The 12,143-nt window shown below is 39.8% G+C and overlaps 1 protein-coding gene across 1 annotated transcript; it reads right to left on the bottom strand.

The window, feature by feature from the left end:
• Positions 1-9,957: 9,957 nt before the first annotated feature.
• On the bottom strand, positions 9,958-11,312 carry LOC124189858 (ATP-dependent DNA helicase Q-like 4B). Its single transcript, XM_046582337.1, has 3 exons — positions 10,899-11,312; positions 10,685-10,832; positions 9,958-10,620 (listed from the first exon to the last, which is right to left on the bottom strand). Exons 1-3 carry the CDS (start codon positions 11,271-11,273, stop codon positions 10,433-10,435), a joined length of 711 nt encoding a protein of 236 aa, XP_046438293.1. The 5' UTR covers positions 11,274-11,312; the 3' UTR covers positions 9,958-10,432.
• Between the last annotated feature and the right edge of the window lie 831 nt (positions 11,313-12,143).

Raw genomic sequence — 12,143 nt, 5'->3', positions numbered from 1 at the left:
ACAACAGCATCAGCAAATCTTTATTTAATGCCAATTTAATAGATTACTATGTGCATTGCAAATTGCTGGTTAAAATATCGGTATATTTCGTCGGAGCCAGCTGTCGAAAGGTAAATTATCAACGTCCTTCTTTTATTATTTGATGTTTAATTTTTGTGCTGGAATTTTGACAGTATATTATTTTAAAAAAACTGCGATTCAGTCTTTCCCTCAGTCGCTGTTGCTAATGAGTTGCGTAATAGCTTTGACCTTTCTCAGCCAAGAAGTTGACGCTACATGTTGTTTGCCGGAATCCCCAACCAAAATATTGGGTTTGATTATTGGCGGAAGTAATATAGGTTCATAATTTCATAGATTTTTATAACCCACTTTAAACAAATTTCTTGTTGTTGTTGTGGTTGCATGAACGTTTAGAGGGCATAGTGCGAAAATGGATAGCAGGGAACACCGTGTTGCGGTAAAGGAAAGTGCAACGCCCGGTGCTGTAACTGTCAGGACGGCTGTTGGTAATCAAATCAAATCATGTGCAATAATTGACGAAAGCAATTCAGTCAAATATAAATTTTGTCGATGACAAGAGTGTCCGCTCGAATCTGCAGATTCCCATAGGAGGTAGGCGACAACGGTTTAATGATGAATTACTTGTACAGATGGACGCTTGCTGCTTAAGGCGCTGATGGGAGCCGGTCTGGCTTCCTATTGTAACATACAAGGATAAGGAGTGTATTGCTAATACTACATTCTAGTACAGTCACTGTTAGACAGCCCCGGACAGCCCGATGCTCTACGCTTATATACCCGGCTAGGCCGGCACAGTCATACAGTACGTCCGGTTGGACTACATACCAGACGTATCACATAGCGTGGTCATTGACCACGCGACATCCCCCTCTTTAACTCGCATTCGTCCCCGACTGCGGCAACACAACGACAAAATTCATTCAAAAACATACAAAACATATCAAATAACTCGCATCAGCAAAAAATTACTCGTCAGGAAATATCTCACACGTGCACGTGCCGAGTAGTCAGGACAAAACAAAGCAACCGTCAAAAATATCCACAACAAAATAAATCTATACGAACAAAATTCACGCATCGACATCACAAAGCAATAATTCATTCACGCTTAATTTCCTATCCCACAAAATCCATACAATAATAACTAATAAATGCATCTCTATGGCAAAGAAAACCAAACCGGAACAGTACTACGACTTAAAAAAATGCACAAAATACTGCAACCATTTGAAAAATCAATCACGTACAAAATGTCACAAACTATGTACTCAGTTCGACTTCCAGATCGTCACCCGTTAGTCTCTCCGATCGATAGCAATACTAATATGTAATTTTTAAAAAATAACGTGACAACAGGAAAAACAATTTTTTCGGCGCCTTCCGCCCTTCGTTTAACACTCAACTGTTCTAATCGTCACTTTTCTCTCCGTCGTTCTCTCCTCCGTCGCTCGTCGCTCTCTCCGCCGTCACTGTCTCCTCTGTCACTCTCGTTCCGTCTTCTTTCTCTAGCTCCATCGTTTCTATCCCGCTCTGTCGTCTCCGTCGCTCTCTCTCTCCGTTGTCTCTTCCGTCGCTCTCTCCTCTCGCCGCCGCTCTCGCCGCCGCTCGTCGCTCTCTCCTCTGTTGCTCGCTCTCTTCACCGTCGTTCTCTCCTCCGTCGCTCGCTCTCCTCGCCGTCGCTCGTCATCGCCTTGCTGTCGGGCTTGCTCTCGATCGCTCGCTCTCCTCGCCGTCGCTCGTCATCGCCTTGCTGTCGGGTTTGCTCTCGACCTTCCGCCGGTCTCCCAGCTTCTCTCCTCCCGTAGCTCTCTTCCAATTTCTCTCCAAACCAAACGACCCCGTTTCTTGCGGACAAAAGGCTCACGCTTTTTCCGCTCAACGTGCGTTATCGCGACCCCAGGTCTTGCACGCGGCCAAAAAAAACTCGCTGCTCACTGTGCGCTTCCTACGACGACCCCGTTTCGCGGACAAAAGGCTCACGCTTTTTCCCTCAACGTGCGTTTTTTCCAAGCGACCCCAGGTCTTGCCCCCGGCCAAAAAAGCTCGCTGCTCACTGTGCGCTTCCTACAACAACCCCGTTTCGCGGACAAAAGGCTCACGCTTTTTCCCTCAACGTGCGTTTTTTTCCAAGCGACCCCAGGTCTTGCACGCGGCCAAAAAGCTCGCTGCTCACCGTGCGCTTATAACCCAAACGACCCCGTTTCTTGCGGACAAAAGGCTCACGCTTTTTCCGCTCAACGTGCGTTTTCAAGCGACCCCGGATCTTGCCCGCGGGCTGAAAACCGCTGCTCACCGTGCGCTAAAAACCCAAACGACCCCGTTTCTTGCGGACAAAAGGCTCACGCTTTTTCCGCTCAACGTGCGTTTTCACGCGACCCCAGATCTTTCCCGCGGTCTGAAACCCGCTGCTCACCGTGCGCTAACAACAGCAAAACAACAAATCAACAATCAATAACAAACAACAAATACTAGCCTACTCCCAAATTCTAATATATGCCCCCAAAAACCACGAATAGTCCGCTAGCCACAATGACACAGATTTACCCCATAAGAATAACTTTTTTTAGGTTCTTAAAATGAAAGGCACCACAAAGTCAAGTCAAAAAAACTTTGTCTTGACGATGGGCGCTGGGGCGTTTGGGTGGGGGAAGGGATCAAAAATCGGAAAAATGATCGATTTTTGTGGAAATTTACCCCATAAGAATAAAATCTATAAATAAGCTAAAAATTTAGAGAATATAAAATAGAATTAAGTTACATAAAATCTGACATGAAAATCTGGGGCTTTCATGTGATCAGACTGCGATTTGTAGCCCGACGGTTGATTTTTTTTTTACTTTGCCGTAAATGGCAACGCAGCATTCGTGGCGCAAATTCAAATTCTTTCGGGGGGAAAATTAGAAAACAGGTAGAGCTGACAATTTAATAAGCTTCAAGAATGTATTCTGGCTTTGGTTATGAAACTCCTCATTTGAAGACGTGGGTTACATAGTTAAAAATTTTAAAGTTAAAAAAGTTATTGGAAAATAACAATTTAATGGACGTCGGACAAAGAGCAATCTGACTCATCATCGGCTTCATCGCTGGACACATCAGTTGCATCCTCGTCCTTTTCTTCTTCGTTAGAGGAATCCAAAATCATATCTTCAATTGTCGTCGGGACCATGTCACTCTGAAACCAGACAGGGGAGTATTTTTCCTCAACTAGCTGCCACCCGTTTCCGCTAAGTAAAATGACTTGAGGATTAAAAACAGTTCCGTTTCGCCAAACAGAACAAATAGCATTTGTTCTTTTGATTTGCTCCAATAATACAGAGTGGCATGGAGGGAGGGAACTTCCGTCAATTCCTTTGACGTTGGCCATAGGATTTTTACCTCTCATTGGTTGATAAATTTTCAAGAACATATCCATTCTGCATTCGTTGACGGTGAATTTTTTTCCATACATGGCGCAAACGTATTCTTCGATAATCTTTATCGTTTCTTCTGTAATATTTTCATTTTGACCCAGAGTTGAAAAAGCTTCTTGAAATTTAAGATTCTTTTCAAGAATGAAGAAAAGACGACTTTTTGCTTTTCTTGAAAAAGCTCACCAGGTATTTATTTTGTAATACGAGTGACCTTTACTTCCTTTGACTTTAATTTACTTCTTTCACAGCTGTGAAGACATCTGGTAGCCGTCCATTTCCATCTAAACCTTCGGTTGCAAAGAGACAAATTCAAACAGAGCCTAGCCCTGACTATTCAGTAGCTCGTTCAAGTAAGATAAGCACCCATAGAATCGGTGAAGCCAGGTCACCACACTCGCCAGCAACACCAACGGAGACTCGTTCAAGCACGGCAAGCAGCTTGCCGTCGACACTAATGGTAGGCGGAATAAAGCCTTCGATTGCGAAGAGACAAATTCGAACAGAACCTAGCCCTGACTATTCAGTAGCTCGTTCAAGTAAGGGTTCAAGTAAGGGTACCCATCGAATCGGTGAAGCCAGGTCGCCACACTTGCCAGCAACACCCATAGAAACTCGTTCAACCACGACAAGCAGCTTGCCGTCGACACTAATGGTAGGCGGAATAAAGCAGACAAGTATTTCTGGGACTGTTGCACCCAGATCTCAAACAACACCCACGAAAACTCATTCCAGACAAACAAGTAGCTCACCGTCTCCACAAGTGGTAGCCAGATTAGGTAAGAGCAGCCTTCCACGGATCGGCGATGATATGTCGAAATCGAAAACAGTCGACAGTATTTCACGTAACGCAAGCTATTCGCCATCCACATCAGTTTCAGTTGGTACAATTAGAGCAAGCAGTCCTCGCATGGGCGATGTCAGGTCGCAATCAATAACAAAGGAAGCTACCACAAGCAAGGCAACCAAACCACACAAAGTACAAACTGACATTGCTGCCGACAAGTATGCCTGGCGACAGGAAATGTTAAAACAATCAGTTGCCACCAATGCTCTTCTAAAAGACCTTATACCTCCAAAGCGACTTATCACAAAAGTTTTGCAAACGTATCTAGAACATTTTAACAAAATAGTAGAAGATCAACTTCGATTGTCACTGACTCAAATCGACGACGTTTCGATGTTGAATACTGCCCTGTTGGACGTCGAATTAAGCGTTAGCCTAGTAAGACATTTTTTAAATTCTTTACCAATTCAATGTTCTAAATCTTCTTCTTTTAAGTGCGCAGTTCAAAAAGATAAATTTAAATTACTCACTAGCGAAACTGTTATTTCCAAAGCCTTACTTGCAAGTCTAGTATCTGGACAAATATGTCATAAAATGCAGAGGAAAGGATCTTCGTCCAGGAATCAGTCATCTCATCAATTTTATAGCCATTTTTGGAGGTAAGTTTTACCCAATGCTCGTTTGCTATGTTTTTTTATCTTTGGATCTCACAACTTCGTCATATAAAATTTTCAGTTGTGACCATTGCCATTTTCGAGCAACACAAAAAACAGACCAATACCAACAAAATAATTTCGTCAGTGCAAGCAGCTCGGAGATATCACGCTTACCAAATTATGAAGTATCTGAATGAAAACGAAAATGCAGACGACGATGAGGTCGGTGGAGAAGGTGCTAGCCAAAGGGTTTATGCCCAAACAAAATGTGAAATAGAAGCCAGAGTAAATGTCATTCTGAGATGTCTTGAAGATTACTCCGGTTCCATTTAACTCTTTTCTTTGTCGTTTATTGTGAGGGTGGAAACGCATGTATTTTTTTTTTCTAGTCATCTCTATGGACAAATTAGTCTAGTTACTTTTACTATTTTACTTCCTTTGAAGGTACAATTATGTATTTACTCTTTTTGGGGCTGTTTGAATTAACTTCGTTGACTGATTGGACATGTTGACTTGACTCTAATGCTTCCCTCTATTAATGAAATAAACAATTTTTTGTTTGCATGACTTTCTTCTTTTCGTTATTTTATTGAAAAACAAAAAATATACGACAAAATTAATAATAAAAGCCTGAAGAAATTTGTAAAGAATATTTTAAAAAATCTTAAAATCATCTGTCACTAAAACATTTAATTTGTAAAAAATATGAGTTTTTTAACACTTTTTTAACGGATTTATAAACTGGCGCGAAATCTTGCGAAAAAACAGATATTTGGGTCATAAACAGCGTCCTTGAACTTACTTTAAATGCATTTCAAAACAGAGCTGAAAAGCGATTCGGCCCAAAAAGGCGCATTTCAATTGGGTTTTAAACGCATTCTTGCACAGATTTATCCTCCACGGGTTTCTACTCAAGACGGACGTGTTCGAGAAGTCGTTTCTTTTCGTTTCTTTCGTCAATTGATTTCAGTGATTACAGCTGTGACCATGTGAAATTAAATGTAACGTACGTATTATGACCGAAGTGTTTCAGGAATGGAATGCGAATTAATCGAAATTCATTTTGCCACGTCTGTGATTTGGCACAACATTCCCAATAATGGAGTTCGCCAATCAGTCAGAAAGTCTTCATTCACCTTCGCATTGCAAATCATGGTTAAGTACTACTTCTTTTATTATTAACTTGTATTAGGTTGTTTAATGTGTTTGTCGTTTGAGGAAGTTTCAATTTGTAGCGTGTATTTAAATTATCTATTCAATAAGGGTAACCTTAACTTTTAAAAAGTATAACAAGTTGCTGGTTATCATGGTTAAATCAGGACAAATTATCTTTTGAATGATCCCAGATAGCACACTGCAGTCCCATAGACGCCCAAAACACGTCACTTTGAGACGTCTGAGATGTACTTGGCACATAGCAGATTCCCAAGTTTACATTCCTAGGACGTCTTTTACGTATGGCCAATGTCCGCTTCACCGAAATCTCATAGCGGTCCTTATCCCGTCCCATTGGATGAACTTTAGACGTACTTGGGACGGAAAAAGGATCTCAAAAAGTCATTAATAATAAATCTTTTTCTGGACTCTGAATTTCGTTCCTTTTTTTTGTATTCTTCTTTTTCTTATGAGTGTTTGCTGTGCCGACATTTTTTCACGAACGGTGATCCGGATATCCGGGCAAAGATTATTTGTCAGAGTATGCAAAGGGTTACCAGGCACACATCATAATTTGACTGCATACAATCAGCATAATTGAAGATAGATGAAACCTGACCCGGGGATCGAACCCGGATCGTCGTGGTGAGAAGCCAGTACTATACAGATGGGCCATCTAGATTTTGAAGATAAAGCTAATAATAAAATTTTAGAATCAAACTTTGCCGCGAAAAGACAAAGACAGTTTCTCCGAAATTTTCTAAGTGTCGAGAAGGAGCCAAAAAATAAAAAAGGGACGCATCAGAGACTTCTACGAGAGGGAGTAAAAAATGACGTATCCGACAAGATGAAAATGAGTAACGTGTTCAAATAAGGGCTCGCAATGGGACATCTTAGAGATTCCCCTGTGCCCACCGCACCATCCTCACGGCTTTGGTCCCGCCTTGGGACAAGAATTCCTATCTGGGATATCTGTTAGCTACGAGGGGTTGTCCACTCTTTTTCCAAGTGAACCACCAGAAAAATGGGAAAATTGAGAAAAATGAGAAAAGTAATTTTTCCCTGTAATTTTTTCCCATTTTTCTCAAATTTCCCTATTTCCCTGTAATTTTTTCCCTTTTTTCTCAAATTTCCCTATTTTCCCTGATTTTCTCTAATTTTCTTGACCAAGTGAACCACGGGAAAAGAGTAGACAACCCCTCGGTTAGCTAATACCAGTGATGTTCAGGATCGTCCTTGCAATAGTTATAAATGACGTAACCACTCTTGTCGCCAACACTCAAGCAGAAACCCAAAGCGCTGACTCCCTTTTTAAAACTTGATTATTTATCTGTACAAGTAATTCATCATTAAACCGTTGTCGCCTACCTCCCGTGGGAGTCTGCAGATTCGAGCGGACACTCTTGTCATTGACGAAATTTATTTTTGACTGAATTGCTTTTGAAATTATTGGACGGCGTGATATGATTACCAACAGCCGCCCTGACAGTTATACAGCTCAGGGCGTTGCACTTTCGTCTACCGCAACACGGTGTTCCCTGCAATCCATTTTCGCACTGCCCTCTAAACGTTTATGCAATAACCACAACAACAAAACTCGACAAAATTGTTAGTAAGTTCAATTTTCTAAAATTAATATTTAAAATTGATAAGAAATGTTTTGCTCGAGCTTAACTTGATAAATAACTTTATCAGCAAATTCGGATTTCCTGTCTGAAATATGGGAAATCCACATCCCTCTCGTCTAATCTTAAAAAGCAAAATAAAACGCTTTCCTACCTTCGTGTCAATTTGGGATCGAGGGGCTATCCACTCTTTTTCCAAGTGAACCACCACAATATGGGATAATTGAGAAAAATGAGATGTAGTTTTTCCCTGTAATTTTTTCCCATTTTTCTCAAATTTCTTTATTTCCCTGTAATTTTTTCCCATTTTTCTCAAATTTCCCTATTTTCCATGATTTTCCCTAATTTTCTTGACCAAGTGAACCACGGGAAAAGAGTAGACAACCCCTCGGTTAGCTAATACCAGCGATGTTCAGGATCGTCCTTGCAATAGTTATAAATGACGTAACCACTCTTGTCGCCAACACTCAAGCAGAAACCCTCAGCGCTGACTCCCTTTTTAAAACTTGATTATTTATCTGTACAAGTAATTCATCATTAAACCGTTGTCGCCTATATGTTGGTGACACTATTTTGAGTTTTGGCATTCAAATTTCGTCATCTTTTACTAAATGAATACCGTCTGTGACGTGAAGGGAGCGGCTACAGAAGCGTCAGCCATTGAAAGGGAAATACCGCCATCGGCCGTCCTTAGAGCGCCGCAGTCGTTACATCCATCACCCACCATGGCGACTTGATGTCTAATATTGAGTTTGTTTGGTCGACCACTTATTATTATCGTTTTGTTTTACTAGCTAGTATAGCGAAAATTTGCGTACCCAATTTTCTGTAGGGCTTCAATGAGGTGTTGCTTGTGCTCTGGAGCCATGCGAGCGAAGACTTTAGATCGATGAATGCATCGATCAAGCAGAGCCGGATCATGAATACGAAGTAACTCGAAAGTGGAACCGTCCATAGTGAAACAGTAGTTCCCATTATAGATATCCTGCGATTTTCTGACCTGCGTACAGGAGGTCGGTATAGTAATAACATCCATTAACGGTTAATTATGAATTCATGGGACTTAGATTAAACAACAGCAAACCATTCCGGTGATCGGCTGGGATGAAGGATCGTTGTAAAAGACACGGAGATGCTGGCAACCGCGAATTGGGTCGATTATGAGTTTAGCTTGTATACTTGAATGACTCGTTGCGATCGACCAATCATTTGGCAATCTTTTGACACTCTAACGGCAGTCTCCAGGTTGTCGCCCGTCACCATAATCGTCCGGATGCGGGCCTCATGCAAAATGCGGATAGTGGGTATCGTCTCCTTTTTCAACTGATTGCGCATGACCAATAAACCAACTAATTCCGTATTGGCTTCCACCTCGTCACGACTCATTTGCTGAATGCGAGTCCACGTGAGATGAGGATTCAACGTCTTGGCAGCCAACGCTATGACTCTGTATCCGTGGTTGGTGTAGTGTTTCAACACAGCGTAGTAATTCCCAATGAATAACGTGGCCACTGGTTGATAAATCATTAACAAATGATAAATCCGGATCAATTTAGTTTGATTAGGTTATCCTGCAGAGCTCTTTTGTCTTCTCTCTACCCCTATAGGCTACCTTCTACCCTCCTATATACCTTTTTTCCTTCACCAATAATTTTTTGCCTTCACCCATACTTTTTCCCTTCTACAATATTTTCTTTCTCCTATGCATTTTTTCTTTCTTTTTCCTTCAATATATTTCCGTCTACTTTTTTTCTTCTCCTATACTTTTTTTCCTTCTCTTTAGCTCTTTTGCCTTCTCCTATACCTTTTTTCCCTTCTTTTAGCTCTTTTCCCTTCTTATTAGCTCTTTTCCTTTCTTATTAGCTCTTTTTCCTTCTCTTATATTGTTTGTCTTCTCCAATACTTTTTTTCCCTTCTCCTATACTTTTTGCCTTCTCCTATATACCTTTTCCCCTTCTCTTTGGCTTCTCTTTAGATTTTTTTACCCTTCCCTTTTGCTCTTTTCTCCTTCTCCTACACCCTTTTTCCCTTCTTTTTAGGAAGTGGGTGTCGATTTAACTTTGATCGCGCTGTATTCATTTCCTTCTCCTATACTTTTTGCCTTCTCTTTAGTTTTTTAGAACAATAACTTTTCTCCTTCTTTTTAGCTCTTTTTCCCTTCTCTTTATTTCTTTTTCCCTTCTCTTTAGCTCTTTTTCCCTTCTCTTTAGCTCTTTTTCCCTTCTTTTAGCTCTTTTTCCCTTCTTTTTAGCCCTTTTCCCCTTCCTTTAGCTCCCTTTCCCTTCTTTTTATCTCTTTTCCCCTTCTTTTATCTCTTTTTCCCTTCTCTTTAGCTCTTTTCCCTTCTCTCTTGGTGACAAAACTTCAACCAGCCACAGCCACGTCAATTATGCACTCGATGTATTGGGAAACAAATGGGCAATATATTCATCTTTGAATTTGCGATATAATTTTCTGTACATCATAAAATGTTTTGGATTTAAGCCAAAAAGAAATACAAACTAAAGATCAAAAGTTTCAAAAGAAATCCAAATAAAAGTAATAGAAACTATAAATTAATTATCATGACTAATCTGTACTCTTTCGTTTCTTTGCGCGGCTGACAATGAAACTGGTGCTTTCAAAATCATCGTCATAGAGCGCTCACCACTAACGTCCATAGGTTCAGGATCAGGTGTTGAAAGTGAAGACGACATAGACGTACCAGCAGAAATTTCAGAAGGCCAAAAAAAAAATACCTAACACAAAAACAAACTTTGTTAAAAGAGAAAATCACTTGATTTAAAAAAAAACAACCTTGGCGTCAAGTGATTTCAATCCAGGTTTTAAAACACCATAAACATTTCCCTTTGAGCCATGCATAAGATATTCACAAAGATAGTTGCGCAATACCAAGTATTTCACAAAGCGGTATACATCACTTTTCTGCCATTTCTCCAATAAACCATAATCATGGCACGAAAATAGTCCTAAAACAAATCCAATAACTTAATCTCAAACTATTTCAACCAAATTTTCGGTCACTACAAATACCGCTATCGGTGGTCTTTTGCGTATTGCTGCCTTTGAGCACTTCTACAAGCACAGAAATGATGACACTTTTCCCTTGCAATATGGGTTTCCTAATCAAATCAATTACAGCTGCGCACTGTTTTGTTACATCTTCACTTACGACGTGTTTCTACAGCAAAATAAAAAATAAAACAATTTTACGTTTAACAAATTAAAAGCAAGGCAACCAACTTACACATTGGCGACAATTGTCGCACTCGGCTTTTCGGTTGCACACTTTCCTGTTGCAACTTTCTCCAAAATATTGCAAAATTAAATACATACGACAGGACGACGTGTTCTCACAATACTTTATCACATCCTTCAGTCTTTCCGTTTCAGGGAAATATCCATCGCCGTCTGTGTCTGCGCCCCCTATACAACAAACAACAACCTCAGACTTACAAACAAAATATACCATTAAGAAAACCAAATATAAATTAATACTTTCAATCATTTGGCGGATATAATAACTATCGTTGTATCTATAGTACAAAATACAATGAGATATGTTGCCGTCTCGTCCGGCTCGACCGCACTCTTGGTAATAACTTTCCATACATTTCGGCATCGTCAAGTTGGGTCATTCCATCCCAACTCGAATTTTTTCGTCGCGGAAAAAAAAAGAAATTGATGATTTTTTATAGTGTGTTTCTTATGCATTGATCATGCACTCTGTGAAATTTCAGATTTTTAATTCAAATAGGAAGCTGTGAAATTGGAATCAAAGTTTCCGGTTTTGAATTAAATTTGCATGCGTAAATAGCGGTTTTGCTGGTTTTCTGACCGTTTCTACTAACGGCATGGAAAAACAAAGAACATGGAAAAATCGGAAATAATTCAGGCTTTCCAAATATGTATTCAAAAATTAAATTATGTTTTATTAAATTACCCTAATACTCATTTTTTATTTTTTATTTTAAATGCATTTAGATAAAATCTCGTTAGGTGTAGAGACTTGAAAATTTTATGGTTTATAGATATTAATAATGTTTATCGTCATTAAAATTTTCAACGTCCGCCAGAACGGCGTGAATTAGTTATCATTGATTTAAAATGAAAAGTTAGCGCTATCTCTTAACACAGGACCTCCCCTTAATCGAGCCTTGGGCAACTCCCTAGACGCATATCCCTTGGGGACTCTCCCCCTTCTAGAACTTTTGTCCTATGTTAAAGAATAGGGCTATCTTATAAAATTAAATAAATCATAACTAATTCGCGCCTGTCTGGCGGACGCTGAAAGTTTTTATGACGATAAACATTATTGATATCTATATACGGTAAAAATTTCAAGTCTCTACACTCAACGAGATTTTATCTGAATGCATTTAAAATATAAAATTTAAAATAAGTATTAGGGTAACTTAACAAAACATAATTTAATTTTTGAATACAGATTCGAAAAGCCTGAATTATTTCCGATTTTTTCATGCATTTTGTT

The sequence above is a fragment of the Daphnia pulex genome, chromosome 3 (assembly GCF_021134715.1).
Source record: "Daphnia pulex isolate KAP4 chromosome 3, ASM2113471v1".
Classification (NCBI taxonomy): Eukaryota; Metazoa; Arthropoda; class Branchiopoda; order Diplostraca; family Daphniidae; genus Daphnia; species Daphnia pulex.
Note: the sequence above shows the minus strand (reverse complement) of the source record. Positions and strands in the feature narration are given on the sequence as shown.

Excerpts from the sequence above, each read along its gene's own strand:
- LOC124189858 (XM_046582337.1), bottom strand. The coding sequence starts at position 11,273 with ATGCCGAAATGTATGGAAAGTTATTACCAAGAGTGCGGTCGAGCCGGA. Across the intron at positions 10,833-10,898 it reads GCGACAATTGTCGCCAATGT|AAACACGTCGTAAGTGAAGA; the intron begins GTAAGTTGGTTG and ends ATTTTGCTGTAG. Across the intron at positions 10,621-10,684 it reads GCAAAAGACCACCGATAGCG|GACTATTTTCGTGCCATGAT; the intron begins GTATTTGTAGTG and ends GATTTGTTTTAG.